Consider the following 16,080-nt stretch of genomic DNA (forward strand, 5'->3'; position numbering starts at 1 on the left):
CAAACAAAGAATTTTATCTGGTTCCAATCCACATTTGAGGAACTTGCATGTTAATGTCTATCCCATCAGAGAAGCACCAGCAGACTGCCTAAAGAGGACTTGGACTTCACACAGGAGCTATGTCTACACTAGAAGCATCTGTCGACAGAAGTTACTGTTGACAGGGAAATCTCGACAGTATGCTGTCAATGGATTGCATCTAAACACACAACTTGCTCTGTTGACAGGGAACTGTCGGGCTACACTGCCCTCTGGTGCCAGAAAACGGAATGACAGCTCTGCAAAGAAGGGTGCCCAGCAACCGGAAGCCCTCTCTGTCGACAGAAGTGTCTAGGTTGCACTTTGGCAACAGTATTCTGTCCAGAGATTGTTATGCCTCAAATTTTTGAAGGATAATACTGTCAAAGAAAATGCAGAGTTCTGCTGAGAGAGTGCTTTAAGCGTGTGGATGGTCCCCGAGTTATGGCGACAGAAGGCCCCTTCTGTCGACAAAACTTTCTGATATAGGGAGAACAATGGAATTCCCTCCATATGGGCAATTCCCTCCATTTGTCTTCAGTGCAACTCATCACTTCAGAAGCATTTTTGCTATGAGCTGAGCCTGGAAAGGATTGATGACCCATCCTAACAAGGATGTATTCCAGAGACATTTACGATAGCTGCCCACTCCACCTATGCGGCAAGCCTGCATCAAGAACTTCGTGCTTGGTTTTGTAATTTGACAGCTTCCATTGGCCAGGAATAGTGATCCTGTGGCCAGCAGGAGCTGCAAGCAACCTACAGATGACTAAAGAGCCAGCAGCTTAGTCTTGCGGAACCATCTCCAGCTTACTGGCCATCCTGCTATGTGGCATCTATGACACATAGTTCTGGTAAGTTCAACCAGCACAACCCTATCTGGCCTACAGGAATGTCAAAGGAATAACTAACTCCTGTTTAATCTTGTTTCACTGAAGCAGGAAAGAAGCAGAAAGGAGTTTAGGGGGATCCAGCCAAATGCCCATCATTCCAAAAATGCAGCATGCCCTCCACATAAGAAAAGCCTTTTGTGATGAGGGACAGAGTTGACTGTCAAAACCAGCTGTGAGTGTGGTTCCGTATGCCACTAGCAACCAGCTGAACTGAGGGGTAAATGGAAAAGAGAGCATGAATGGGCTGAAGGAGATAAACAGAACAATGCAGTAAATAGAATGGAATGTTAGGAACATGGGATCAAAAGATAAATATGCTGCCTTGGGGGAAAATATTTTATTTATCTCCTGTTATTACAATAAGCCAACGACTTTATTAGAGCAGCCATTTCCTCTACAGTGTCTGATTCTGTGACTTTGTAGCTAGCCATCAGTTCTCCATTACCTATTTGCTTGAGGCTTGGAATCCTCCTTTTCTTTTACAGACTCATCTTTCTCTTCAGACTTCACCCCCCCGCCCACCTGACCCCCATCCCACTCACTCATTGTTATTTTACTTTCTCCTTATGTATGTGGCACTGCTGTCTCCATCTTTATCTGCTGGTGCTTTATAGATCTGCCCCCCACCCCATTCCTCCCCTCATTTTGTTGCTGCTTCAGGTGAATGTTAGAATCACAGAATACTAGAACTAGAAGGGACTCGCAGCAGGACCAAGAATTGTCTAGATCATCTCAGGCAGATGTTGGTCTAACCCGCTCTTAAAAATCTCCAATATTTTCTAGAAGAAATGTTCTAGAAGAAGAGTCTTCAGTGAATGAACATCTCCAGTTTGGAGTAAAGGAGATAAAGACACATTGTCTGGGCACACGTTAGTGATAGGCCTCAACCAGAATTCCTAATTCTCACACTCCTAAATTTGCCAAAGCTGGAATTCAAAGATAAAAATCCAGACTTTGTAGGTCTAGTTTGGAGGCTGTTCTACATTGGCAGGTCTGCCAAGTTTGCTAAAGCGATGCAGCAGAAGAACCAGAAAATGCAAATGACAACAAAGAAGAGGAAACTATCCCATCCGAGTGCACTTTCCAAATGGAACATATTGTGAAAAGTAAACAGTGGGAATGATGCCTCCTGATGGTGTAGGTGAAGGATGTTTTAATATACCGTAACAAACCTATGGTCATCAGAGTTGTGTCACTCCTTGTACCATTTTAGTGGGGTCCTTTTTATAAGGATTGTAGTACAAGGGACAACAGGGAACTACAGGAACATAGTTTGCCTGACCCTTGTTTCCTATGTAGGGAGGGATTTGAAAAAGTGCTCAGCATGGGTGTAACTCTGCTCCCACTGAATTCAGTGGTAAAACTCCTTTTGACTTCAGTAAGAATAGTTAAGTCAGTTCAAAGAGTATGTGAAAACCCCACCTGCAGTATGTGTGGAAAAAAGCCCTATCAGAGGTGGTCTAGAAACTCTAGATGGTGCTTGGTTCCCCCTGTGAGGGCAGGGAACTGGAGTGTGATGACCTCTCAAGGTCCCTTCCAGTTCTATTGTTCTATAATTCCAAGCCAACCCATTAATAGCAAATTCTCTTCAACAAATCCTACTCCGTAGTCGGCTTGCCATGAATTTAAATCTTCTGGCTTTTATTTAAGGAATTAAAATATATAGAAAAACTCCTTAAGCAGTTGGAAAAATCAGCACATCATTTTTAAAATGATTTATACAAATTCAGTCTTCAAGTGTTTTGCATGTAAAGCCCTGTATCTCCACTACCACCATCACTCAAAAGATGAAAACCCTCAATGGGGCCCATATTGTGTTGGGAGACAGTCAGAGAAGCTGATGTTGGCTAAAGGTGCTGAATCAAACTGCTTAACTAGATGTCTGAAAGTGAAATTAATGATCTGTATGAAGCTTAAACTGCTGCTTGTCACAGTAACAGAGAGGTAGCCATGTTATTCTGTATTCTAACAAAACATACCAGCAGTCATGTAGGTCATGAGCTTTCATGGGATAGACCCTATTGACCTGAAGAAGTGAGTCTGTCCTATGAAAGCAAATCACTTAATACATTATTTTGTTAGTCTTTAAAGTGCTACATGACTGCTGGTTTGTTTTGCTGTTTGTCATGTCTTTGCTGGAGAAGTGAAATGCTAGTGAATAATCTAACTTGTGACCTGTGAATTCTGGATGCTTGTTAGTGCTCTCAGTTTTAAAATGACTCTAGGTAGACAAGCTGATTTTGACTGCTAGAAACGGGGGAAAACTGAGGTACTGATTGGTTACGCAAATTGTCTGTACTCAACATAACAAGTCACTTTTTAACTGGAATAGAATAAAATAGAATTCAGGAGTTCCTAGTTCCATGCTCACTCCCCTGGAACACATTGCCTGAATATAAAGTTTAACTAATAAGCCCCTTTTCAAATAACTGAAGAAATCTGTTTTTTGTGAGTACTTGCCATGGGCTGGCTGCTTTCTGCCTGCAATAGCCAAATAAGACTGAGCTGTCTGTACCTGAAATAACTAGCTACTTCCTATAAAGAGTTATTGCTGCAACAAAAGAGACATCGAGCTGATTTGATCAGCAGAGCAGTGCCTAAGAAATTACTTTCCTAGTCAAGTTTGTCATTGTGAAACAGAGCCTTTCTTTCAGGCCATTGTTCTGATGTTATTGGTCTGACCAGGGTACACTGCTCTTCATGGCACTTAATCAGGTTAAATGTTTTCAGTAGCCTCATAGGCTACGTCTACACGTGAAGCCAACATCGAAATAGGCTATTTCGATGAATAATGTCTACACGTCCTCCAGGGCTGGCAACGTCGATGTTCAACTTCGACGTTGCGCGGCACCACATCGAAATAGGCGCTGCGAGGGTACGTCTACACGCCAAAGTAGCACACATCGAAATAAGGGTGCCAGGCACAGCTGCAGACAGGGTCACAGGGTGGACTCAACAGCAAGCCGCTCCCTTAGAGGGCCCCTCCCAGACACAGTTGCACTAAACAACACAAGATACACAGAGCCGACAACTGGTTGCAGACCCTGTGCCTGCAGCATGGATCCCCAGCTGCCGCAGCAGCAGCCAGAAGCCCTGGGCTAAGGGCTGCTGCCCACGGTGACCATAGAGCCCCGCAGGGGCTGGAGAGAGAGCATCTCTCAACCCCCCAGCTGATGGCCGCCATGGAGGACCCGGCAATTTCGACGTTGCGGGACGCGGATCGTCTACACGGTCCCTACTTCGACGTTGAACGTTGAAGTAGGGCGCTATTCCGATCCCCTCATGAGGTTAGCGACTTCGACTTCTCGCCGCCTAACGTCGAAGTTAACTTCGAAATAGCGCCCGACGCGTGTAGCCGCGATGGGCGCTATTTCAAAGTTAGTGCCGCTACTTCAAAGTAGCGTGCACGTGTAGACACAGCTATAATGTGTTAGTGGCCATAAAGAATTAGATTCCCGATGATCAAACAGTATTATCCATGTCATTAGCTGTCATTTATAGCATTGCTGATTAAATGGTTGAGAGTCATTCAGCTAACCACATCTGTGTGGTGGGTGGTAAGCTAAACTTTAAATCAAACACAGGAAACGTTCATCTTCCCTGTTGAAGTATACCATGCTTAATGGTGAACCAGTAGTGTATTCATGCACTATGATATCCATGAATGGAACATGTTAGTCTGTGCTACTCATGAAAAGGTCAGAGAGCCAACAGCTGTGTAATCCTCTTCCAGGACTTGGTTTGTGCCTTCTAAGAAGAGCCCTACATTGTGTGCTTAATTTCCCTCCAGAGGAAATTCAAGGAGGCCAGGAGACACTTGCTGGTTCTCAAAGGAGGTTTTGTACTTCTCCATCCCTTAACACAGAGATGAGCATGTTAGTCTGCATCTTCACAAAACAAAAGAGCAGTCCTGTAGCACTTTAAAAACTAACAAAATAATTTATTAGGTCATGACCTTTCATGGGACAGACTCATGTCTTCATATCTGGAAATTCTGATAAAAGTAAACTGGCATGGTGAGAATTAAACAGAAAGGCTACATCTACACTAGAAGCATGTGTTGACAGTGGTGTCTGTCGACAGAGTTGTATTGACAGAAACTCTATCGACAGAGTGCATCCACACACAAAATCAGATCGACAAGGAGCAGCCAGACTGCCCTGCCCTCTATCTACAGACCGGCTGACAAGAAGCTCTGCAAACAGGGTTGCCCAGTGAACTAGAAGCCCTCTCTGTTGACGGAAGTGTTCTGTTAATAACCTTCTTGTGCCTATCTAGATGTAGCTGGTTTCTGAGTAATTGTCTGGCCCTATCTGTTCTTTTTATTTCTCCTGGTGGGTAATTAAGTTTTACAAATGTCTGGTAGATATCTTGAGGTTTTTGGTGTCTGTCAGTAGGATTGGAGCAGATGTGGTTGTATCTAGGGGCTTGACTATAAACAGTGGATTGTGTGATGTGACCTGGATGGAAGCTGGAGACGTGTGTAAGTGTAGTAGTCAGTGGGCTTCTAGCAGAGTGGTATTGATTTGTCTTTCAGTGATTTGTACCGTGGTGTCGAGGAAATGGATCTCTTGTGTGGGAATGGTCAAGGCTGAAATTGATGGTGGGGTACAGGTTGTTAAAATCTCTGTGGAATTTTTCTAGAGTATCTTTACCATTGGTCCAAATGATAAAGGTATCATGGATGTAGTCTAAGTAAAGGAGGGGCAATATGGGAGGAGAGCTGACGAAACATAATTATAAGTCAGCCATAAAAATGTTAGCATATTGTGGGGTGATACGGGTGCCCATAGTCGTGCTGCTGATATGGAGGTATAAATTGTCCCCAAATTGCAAATAGTTGTGGTCACAAAGTCACATAGCTCAGCCACTAGATTTGACATGGTAACAGCTGGGATAGTGTTCCTAACAGATACTGGTCCATCTTCATGTGGAATATTGGTGTGGAGAGCTTCTACATCCATTGTGGCAAGGATGGTATTTTCAGGAAGGTTTTGGATGTTCTGTAATTACCTGAGGAAGTCAGTGGTATCTTGGCGATATCTAGGAGAGCTAGTAGCATAGGATTTGAGGAGGGAGTCTACACAGCAGGATAATTCTGTAGTAAGGGTGCCATTACCTGAAATCATAGTACATCCAGAGTTTCCACTTTTATGGAGTTTGGGAAGCAAATAGAATAATCCTAGCCAGAGCTCAGGTGTGTCTGTGAATTTGGTCCTGAGTTGAGGCAGGGAATTCCTTAAGAAGATGAAGTGAGTCTGTGCTCACGAAAGCTCATGCTCAAAACTTTTCTGTTAGTCTATAAGGTGCCACAGGACCCTTCATACCTGTTACAGATCCAGACTAACACGGCTACCCCTCCGATCCTTAAGAAGATAGTGTAGTTTCTTTAGGTATTCTTCAGTGGGATCAGAGGAAAGAGGTCTGTAAAATGTGCTGTTGCAGAGTTGTTGTGTTCATAGTCTGACTTATTCATGATGACAATAGCACCCTCTTTGTCATCTCTTAGCAGTGTACTCATTATTAAGGAGCCAGCAAGTCTCGGTGTTTTGCAGGGCAGGCCAGAGAGTTGTCACCTGACTATCCGTGCAGAAGCTGTCCCCTTTCTGTCCCTGCACTGTCTAGCCCCAGCAAAGAGATGGATGCGTTCAAGAGTGCTTCCAGACAAAGTAAACAATCTGGGGAAGGGTAACAGAGAGGTAGCTGTGTTACTTTGTATTATAACAAAACGAAACAGCAGGAGAAATAGAGGCAAATATATTTTTTTCTTCTTACATGTAACACCAAGGATTTACAAAACAACTAAATGCAACATTTTCCTTTGAAAAATGTGAAGGTCTGTTTTTAAGGGAGGTTATGTAGTAAAGGGTGGCATAGATAAAAATAAACTTAATAATTGCTCTTCTGAGATTAAATTTACCAATGCATTAGTTGAAACCCATGACAGGAAACCACACAGCAAAGCCTCCTTAAAAAAACCTTCTTTCTTTTGGGAAGTAACACCTCACAGCCTCTTTACTAATATGCTTTGAAGCCTAATAAAAACATAATTTCAATTCCTGTTGTCATGGGAAACAAATTATTTTTTGCTAAGCGAGATACAGTCTGTTTCACTGTTCATTTAATTCTACAAAATGGAAGTAATTTGCCACACACAAGTCTTTAGTGTGAATTGGTGAGATTCTACAGTAATTCACCTGTAGAATTGTAAATAAACATCGGGTTCTTTTTGCAAACTAGCTTTAACAAGCTTGTTAGCAATCATGTAGCACTTTAAAGACTAACAAAATAATTTGTTAGGTGATGAGCTTCATGAGGCAGACCCACTTCTTCAGGTCTGGAAATAGGGCTGAGAGTCAACTGGCATGATGAGTGTATAACAGAGAGATAGAACACAAACAAATAAAAAAATGAAACACAGTTACCTCTCTGTGACTAGTAACAGTGAAGTAGCCATGTTAGTCTGTATCCTAACAGAACATAAAAGCAGTCATGTAGCACTTTAAAGACTAACAAAATAATTTATTAAGTGATGACCTTTCATGGGGCAGACCCACCTCTTTGGAACTGGGGGTGGCGCTGTACTGTAAATGGCATATCTCCAGCTCTGAAGAAGTGGATCTGCCCCGTGAAAGCTCATCACCTAATAAATTATTTTGGTAGTCTTTAAAGAGATACAAGACTGCTGGTTTGTTTTCCTCTGTGACTATTCAAGCTTGCTTATCTATTTCATTGTGTTATTTTATCAGTGTAAGAAGCTCTGACCCTGCTCTCTTTTAGCAGCAAGATAAAGCAATGGATTGAATCTGACACTTCGTTTGCATCAACTGTAACCGTTTGAGAGCCATAAAGAGTCCTTTAAGATAAGGATGTTTGCTTGAGTTGTCAGGGGAAGATTAAAGCCAGTGAGACCAAGTCAGGAATGTATGACAGCTGATGCAGAATTGGAATTGTGTAGCAGTCTTGGCCGTGATCCAACCTGCCCCTTCACAAGTTAGCTTTGGTAGACAGCTAACAAAGCTTCTTTGCCAATCAACGCCAGACATTCTCAAAGACAACACTCATGCTCCTTCCCCGTGTCAATATATTTGGTGTAAATGAAAAATATGTACTGCAGGGTGAAATGAGCTATCAGCAGGTTTGTAGGGGCAGGTCATGCTGGTTTTATATTATAGCCAGGAGGGAGCTTTCAACCCCCATAGTCTCTTTGTTACAATTTATAGAAGCAATCATGACTGATGACAGTATGTGAGAAGGTCTGTCACTGGAGCTGTCACTCATATGGTTATGGAATGAAGTTATGAGGCCCTAGGAGTATCTATCTTAGCTGCCTTATTTAACCTTCTGATTGTCCAGTAGCAGTGTGGACAGGAGGGACAGTTACTGAGAGCAAGGAAAATTAATCAAGATGAAAAGATCAGCCACCTTGAAAAGGGGCACTCTTCCCCCACTCCGCCCCACAGAACAGACAGCATACTTCAGGTGTACATTTTTCTGTCTCCTGATATCTATAGTTCTGTCTTGTGGCTGGATTATGCACTAGGTTCCAATTAATACATGAGTTTAAAAACAGGTATAGTTTAATTGGTATAAACACCTAGTGGAAATTCATCATAATAAACTGATCCAGTATAACTACTTCTAAGTTAGTGCCAGAGAGGTAGCCGTGTTAGTCTGTACTCCAACAATACAAAGCAGCAGAAATGTAGCACTTCTAAATTGCTCGAACTGCATTCACACAAAGGATTGCACCACTTTATTTATGTTGGATTGGTTTTAAACTGGTATAGTTAAAGTCATACAGAAAATGCATGGAAACAAGCCCTTGAACTCGTTGTTCTTCAATAAAAAGCTTTCTTAATTTTTATCTGTGCTGTTTATTTCTCCTTCTTAACTGTGTGACTCTAGTGGATTAGTTGAATCTCATCCACTCTCAGGTGCTATGGTAATACAAGCCATAATAATAATTGAAAGTAAAATGTCATTGTGATCTCTTGTAGGTGCTTTGCAGTCTGATTTTCTCTTCCTATGTGTTTATCACTCTGATTATGGAGTCATTTGATGGACTAAATCACTCTGGAATTATGTTCAAGCTTCTCCAAGTTGGAACCTAGAGAACTGAATTTGAGATAGACATCAGAACCCTATGTAATGCTTGCCCCATTCTTCTGCTGTTTGTCCAGTAGCCTGATCACAAACTTGTCTTTACCATCTACTTTGAGACAGGGTTTGACCTGGTGGATTTGTTCAATGTGAAGGAGATTTTTGGAAGGAAAGAAAATGGAATTCAGAGTTCTTATATACGTCTTGGAAGCTTCCCCGTCGTGCAGAAAACTGAGTAAGTTTCCTGATCTTCTTTTCACTTGAGCCTCTTATATCTGTGATTTGGTTCTTTTAAGTGACTCAGAGTCTTAGCAGCTGTCCCAATGCAGTAGATCTTTGAGAAATGCATCAAGGAATTTCTGCTGGCTCTGAGTTGCCCGTTCAACTCTGCTCGCAGTGCCCTATCACACCCTGGGGTCGAGGTTCTAACCCCATTAATAACTCCTGTCTAAAATGAGCATTTGGTAGAACTTTCACCAAGGTGTGTATTTACTCACAGCACGAGACTGATTCTGAGCCATTGTAGTTATCAGGCAGCTAATGCAGTTTCTTAACCTCCTGAAAGATTGAACAGCAGTAAATCCTCCCTTGACATGGATTCAGTTCTCAATTCCTTTTATACCATGAGACTGCCAGCTGTGTCACAATCCATCAGAATAGGCTCTCTTTGGCCTGTCATATCAGTTCTGCTAGAATTAGCCTAGAGAAGAACAAGTGCATAATTTAACTGTGTATCTGTGGAACAATGGATTGAATTGTCATCATTTACTTTTTGCAGTAAATATCACTGTGATAGTTTTAAACTTAATATTAAGAAATCAATATTAATTATTTTCCTTCTGGGGGACAAGAGGTATTTTTCTAATTTATTTGACTCTTCTCCTCGGCTCACTGCATATTTGAGATACTCTGGTCATTTACATTAATTTCATTTAATAAGCTTGGTCATCCTGGAACTAACCTGCATTGATTTCCTCTCCACCTTCTCCTAGACATATATAAAACCTGAAAATACAAGTACAACAAAATAGTGTTAAGTTTGTAAATTATGTCAAGTAAGAGAATAGGGAAGAATAAGGCTATGTCTACATGGCCCAGTTACCTCAATATAACAGCAGTTATTTTAAAATAACTTTGGCATTCTCTAAATGACACATATGCTATTTCAAAACAAATTCAAAAATCATGGGGAGGGGTTGCTCAGTGGATTGACCACTGGCCTGCTAAACCCAGGTTTCTGAGCTCAGCCCTTGAGGGGGCCATTTAGGGATCTCGGGCAAACAGATTTAAAAAAAAAAAATGTCAGGGATGGTGATAGGCCCTGCTGTGAGGGCAGGGGACTGGTCTCAATGACCTCTTAAGGTCCCTTCCAGTTCTGTGCAACAGGTGTTTTGTTAGTCTCTAAAGTACATTTCTGCTGCTCTGTTTTCGCCAACTGGTGTGTTGCTTCAATAATAGTAAACATTCTCTGAGAACACCAAGAAGTCCTGTGGCACCTTATAGACTAACAGATATTTTGGAGCATAAGCTTTCGTGGGCAGAGACCTGCTCCATCAGATGCATGTGTCTATAAGGTGTCACAGGACTTCTTGTTGTTCTCGACGATATAGACTAACACAGCTAGCTCTCTGATACTTATTACCTGACGAATTACATGCATTTCAAAATAGGCCATAATGGGCTCAATGGCACTATTCTGAAATAGTGCTATGGACTGGAAATGCTATGTGAAAATAGCTAAGTGCTATTTCGAAATGCATTCTGTGTTTGCTTGTGATATTTTGAGGTAAGGGCTGTCATGTAGATGTAGCCTAAGTGAATTCAGGAACAGTGATAAAGTCAGTGTAGTAAATAACCTTTGGTCACTTGGTGAAGTGTGTGTGGGCGGGGGGATTGTGGTTTTTGGTGTGATTTTTTTTTGTTTTTTTGTTTTGTTTTTTGTTTTCCTTTAAGTTTTTTTGGTGCACTGATAAGCATACCCAGGTGTAGGATTTGTTGGGGTGGGGATGAAGGAGGGAACTGTTTGAGTACTGGCTTCTCTTTTTTCTTGCAAAAAAGGTGCTCTCTGTCTCTTTCTCTCTCTTTCTTTGTGTGTGTGTGTGCGTGCATGCGTGTGTATAATATAATTGCTGTAGGTATTCTGGGACTAGACTATTTTGTATGACGCGGGAACATGAGAAAGGGATACAGAGTCTTCTACCTCCACTCTGGTACGTTTGCTTAAATTCTGCCTACATGGTCCTGATTCAGCAAATCATTCAAGTACCTCCTTAGCTTTCAGAGCATGAATAATCACAGCCTAAAACGCTATGCTGAAGGCCCTGCCAAATTCGTTGTCATTTTGGTCAATTTCATGGTCAGAGGATTTTAAAAATTGTAACTTTCATGATTTCAGCTATTTAAATCTGAAATTCCATGGTCTTGTATTTGGGTCCTGACCTAAAAAGGAGTTGGATCACAACTTTATTGCATGCGTCCAGGGCTGTAATACTGGTACCTTTATTTCTGTGCTGCTGCTGACAGTGGGGTTGCCTTCAGAGGCGCACAGCTGGAAAGCATTGGCTGTTGGCTGGGAGCCCAACTCTGAAGGCAGAGGAGCTGCCAGCAGCAGTCCACAAGGATGGCATGTTAGGGTATTGCCACCCATACCTCTGCACTTCCACCTGCAGAGCTGTACCCTCAGTCAGCAGCCACCACTTTCTAGCCACTCAGCCCTGAAGACAGCAGTGCAGAAGTAAGGGCAACAAGATATATATTACCACCCTGACTTCTGCACTACTGCTAGTGGGGCACTCCTGTTAGAGGTGACCAACAGCTGCAGCTCTCTGAAGACAGGGTGACAATTGGAGGAACCCCTTGTGACCTGCCCCACTCCCTTTTGAGTCAAGACTCTCAGCTTGAGAAATGCTGGTCTCTCCCATGAAATCTGTATAGCACAGGGTAAAAGTGCACAGGGGGAAAACGAGATTTCAAGATCCATGATGTGTTTTTTATGGCCATGAATTGGATAAGATCTCAGCTGTGCTGACTGGAGATGGCGTAACTCATGTTCTGGAAATTTTTGTATGATTTGTGATTTACAATCTGAAAAGAGTCTATTCAGAGATGCCCCTTAATTCAGTCACATCAATTTGACATGCTGACTTGCTGAGTGACCTTGGGCAAAGCACTTCATTTCTGTGCCTCAGTATTTTCATCTGTAAAATGGGGATAATGATGAATATGGTACTGTTTTTCGAGGTACTTTGAGATATATGCATGGAAAGTCTATCTGAGAATGAACGATTAACTTGGGGAAAATGGTAACCATAGAAACAGTTTTTCGAGATTGGTCAGGAGGAGACCAGAAGCTTCCATCGAGTTGATGTGGAAAACAGAATAGATTCCTTAAATTTGTTAGAGATGTGGTAAACAATGCTTCAGGGTAGCCGTTCAGAGCTATGAAGAGTAGGATTCAGCTAAAAAGTTACTTCTCTGAGGCTGTGTCTACACTAGCACAATTTTTTGAAATGACTATGCAAATGGCCATTTCGAAGATTACTAATGAGGCACTGAAATGCATATTCAGTGACTCATTAGCATGCTGCCGGCCACGGCTTTTTGAAATTGCCACTTTTTTCTGCAGTGTGGCTCGTCCAGAAAGGGGTCCTTTTCGAAAGCACCCCACCAACTTCAAAATCCCCTTATTCCTATCTGCTGATCTACCCCCTGTGCAATCTGCTGATAGGAATAAGGGGATTTCAAAGTTGGCGGGGTCCTTTCAAAAAGGACCTGTCTGGACAAACCGCACAGCAGCAAAAAGCAGCAATTTCAAAGAGCCACAGCCAGTGGCATGCTAATGAGGTGCTGAATATGCATTTCAGCACCTCATTAGTAATCTTCAAAATAGCCATTTGCATGGCCATTTCGAAAATTTGTGCTAGTGCAGATGTAGCCTGAATGTGACTTGACACAGCACTGGTGGGAAGAATTTGCACATCCATTTGCCAGTCAGCATCTATGGCATGTTTAGAATGAGGGGTGCAGATACATCTATGATGGTTTAACTTGATTGTGTCTCTTGTTGTGCAGAGGGGTCTGGTGGTATTGCCAACAGCCTATGTTCAGGATCCCTGCCTGTTGTAGCTTGTGAAACCCCGCGGTGAAGCATCTTAAAATTAGATGGGTATTCGCACTTAGGTCAAGCTAGAAGAATGCTGAGTGCCATCCCTACTGCCATAGGCTGAGTTTTGACATATGCTGAACAAAATATCTCTTATTTTCAATTTAATTTTTTGTTGGACCATTGGCCAGTCTTGAACCTCCCCCTATCTGGGAATGTATTCTGGAAGTTAGTTGCCATGTTGTTACAGAGTGATCTGGAAAGGGTAAGCTTTCTGTCTTCCTCAATCTAGTCTCAGATCCCAGGATAAGGCTGAGGTACGAGAGCATTGGTCACCAACACAAAGCTCCAGGGCAGAGAGGCACAGTGTGACTGATGTGTGGGATGCATGACTAAGTGATGGAATCAGGAAAACTTTTCATAGTGATATTAGCTGTCACTTAGTTGTGTTCAGTGTCTGTTCGTCATGAAGTAATGCTGGCCTGGGTGTGTAGATTAGCGAGGGTGAATCCCTTGATTACATTGAGGCAGGTATCAATAAGCTTCGAAGCCCTTCTACAGACAATCCACCAATCTCATTGCAATTCTTGCCCTGGGAAGCCATTAGAACTCTTCACATGTCACTGCCTTATCAAATCCCAGTGTCCATCTTCTTTTCTAAATGACAAACTGTTGTGGAAGGATTTTTAGCCTATAGTGACAGACACCAAAAATTGCCTGCAGGTTAAAGTGGCGGGAAAAAAAAAAGTATCTGAGTGGCAAATCTCTGTGGTGAACTCTGTCTTCATCAGGGCTCTCTTGTAGTTTAGCTGAGATGACAGACTAGCTAGACCAGAGTCACTTAGAGCAGAAGAGTGATATGACCGGTAAGACATTTCTGCCCTAGGCTCTTGCTTGTTCCTTGGCTGCCTGAGACAGTGTTCAGGAGGCCCTGTTGACTTCTGTCAGAGCTGCTGGTGGCTCATTAATGTGGGAAATTTGGTAGCTAAGTCTTGATCGCAGCGGGAAATAGGCAACACTGGCCTCCTGTGATTGAGAGTGTGGCCATCTAATGGGCATTTACCGGCTTGTGTGAAATGAATTGATGCTGTCAGGCCAATCACTGTAGCCAGTTGTTTACATCTCAGCTCCAGCTACCATCTTTCACATCAGTCAGTGGGGCAAATCACAAGCCCATGAAAGTTGAAAGCCTTTCCCTTGAATTCAATAGGCTTTGGATCATATGCCAGCCATTGACCAGGGCAGGGCTAGCAGCACCTTTTGAACCCTTAGAAGTGGTTCATCCAGGGTAGGCTGGGGGTTCACTAGCATTATGATGTGGGGCATTCTTGCATTGCTTCAGCTCATGCTGCATCATTCTTTAAAGTAGTAGGAGTATTGTACTCCCTAGTGCATTCCATACTTTTTTAAATAAAGAAATGACTAAATTTCCTTTTTTAATCTATTAAAAAGGAAGGAAATAAAAAAATCCAGCCCTTTTTTCACTTTTCTTCTTTATTTTAACTTGCAAGCACCAGTGGTTTGGGTGAAAAATAAATTCAATTTCTGTGAGGTTTTAGTGTATTCCATTTTTGTCTTCAGCAGACAGAGGTATTGAGGGTTCCAGGAAGATTCCTATGGGAAAACCACTCAAGAAAATTGAAATCACATATATCTATATGAAGCCAGGAGCAAAAATTATTACCAGCAATAAAACAGAGTCTCCTTCCTTCAAATAATTAATAGCAATGCTTAGTAATTCATGGCAGTTTCTCAAAATTAGATACTAATTGATTAGTTTACTGAGTAATGTACTTAAATGGCTGTATCAGACATATAGAAAACGTTAATGTTATATGTGAGAATTTTGTGCTGGGATGTGTCAGACTGTTGACCCTGCAGAGTGGAACCTTTTGTTTATCTGCAGAAGTTGGACCTCAATTCAAGCCTGTGTACTTCAGTGCAATGTGAAGACTTGCAGAAAGATAAGCATGTGCCCAAATCCTTGCAAAACTCAGTCCTAGGGTGAGGAGTGGGCAAAAGCCACATAAGCTTTCCTTGCTGCCTCAAACATGACGTGTATGGACCACTTTGGGGCCTTCTCCAAGGCTCATTCAGTTAAAGGTTAAGATTTATAGATGAGAATTGCAATAGTGACTTTCATGATGTGAACAGCTGCTCCCTGAGAATCAGCGTGATGGCGGGAATCATGCCCCACAGATCCTTGCATACATATTGCACCCCATCATGTCGCTGTGGTGCTGTTTCCTTGGATGCTACAGAAAGAAATCTGTAGGCCCTGCTATCCAGGGAGGAAGAGGGCTAGGGCCTGGTTAGGCCAGCACAATTTCTCCCTTCCAATCCTTCAGAGATTCTGAATAAAACAGGTCAATCTGGAGCTTCAGATTTTATTCTCTTTCTCCAGATGTTATGTCTTGTCATGCCCCTGAAGCAAAAGCCACCTTTTAAGTGGACTGACCATAGGCAGATCTATCCTTCTAGCCCAACAGTGGCTAAAAATGGACTTGGAATCTTGGTGATGGGGGTGGAGCCAGACACATGTTGAGCCACAGAGCCCACAAGGCAATCCTGGTCCGGGCACAGATGATCCTGTCCTCTTGTTGATTTCTCAGATCAACTGGGTTACTGAGTGAACCCCATAGCCTATTTTGCAGGGAAGCAATCCTCATCTTCCTAGTGGGAGAATCACTACAAAGATTTCTCATGGACATTTTGTTCCTTATTCTGCAGATTTTCTGGCTAGCAGGAGTAATCTGGCCCCGTTGATGAACATATTGTAGATCTATAGGGAAGGACAATTACACCCACCAGTCTTGCTTCACATAGCCTGCTCACTGAACGGCCACCAAATGTTAGTAAGCTGGAATTGATTCCCTGGGCTCAATGGCGTAAACATATTAATTGACCTACAAGTTAGGATATTGCAAGGGTTCCCTGCACTTTGTAGTGTTGAGTTTAGTTTTT

General features: G+C 42.5%; 1 protein-coding gene across 1 annotated transcript in view; it reads left to right on the forward strand.

Annotated features, from left to right (window-relative positions):
- The window catches only part of COL22A1 (collagen type XXII alpha 1 chain), a 263,941-nt gene that overhangs the window by 67,819 nt on the left and 180,042 nt on the right, over positions 1-16,080 (forward strand). The window contains exon 4 of the mRNA XM_074984490.1: positions 9,138-9,249. Coding sequence (XP_074840591.1) covers positions 9,138-9,249 — 112 coding nt within the window. The remainder of the gene's footprint in view (positions 1-9,137; positions 9,250-16,080) is intronic.

Source organism: Carettochelys insculpta, chromosome 2, assembly GCF_033958435.1.
Source record: "Carettochelys insculpta isolate YL-2023 chromosome 2, ASM3395843v1, whole genome shotgun sequence".
In the NCBI taxonomy this organism is placed as follows: Eukaryota; Metazoa; Chordata; order Testudines; family Carettochelyidae; genus Carettochelys; species Carettochelys insculpta.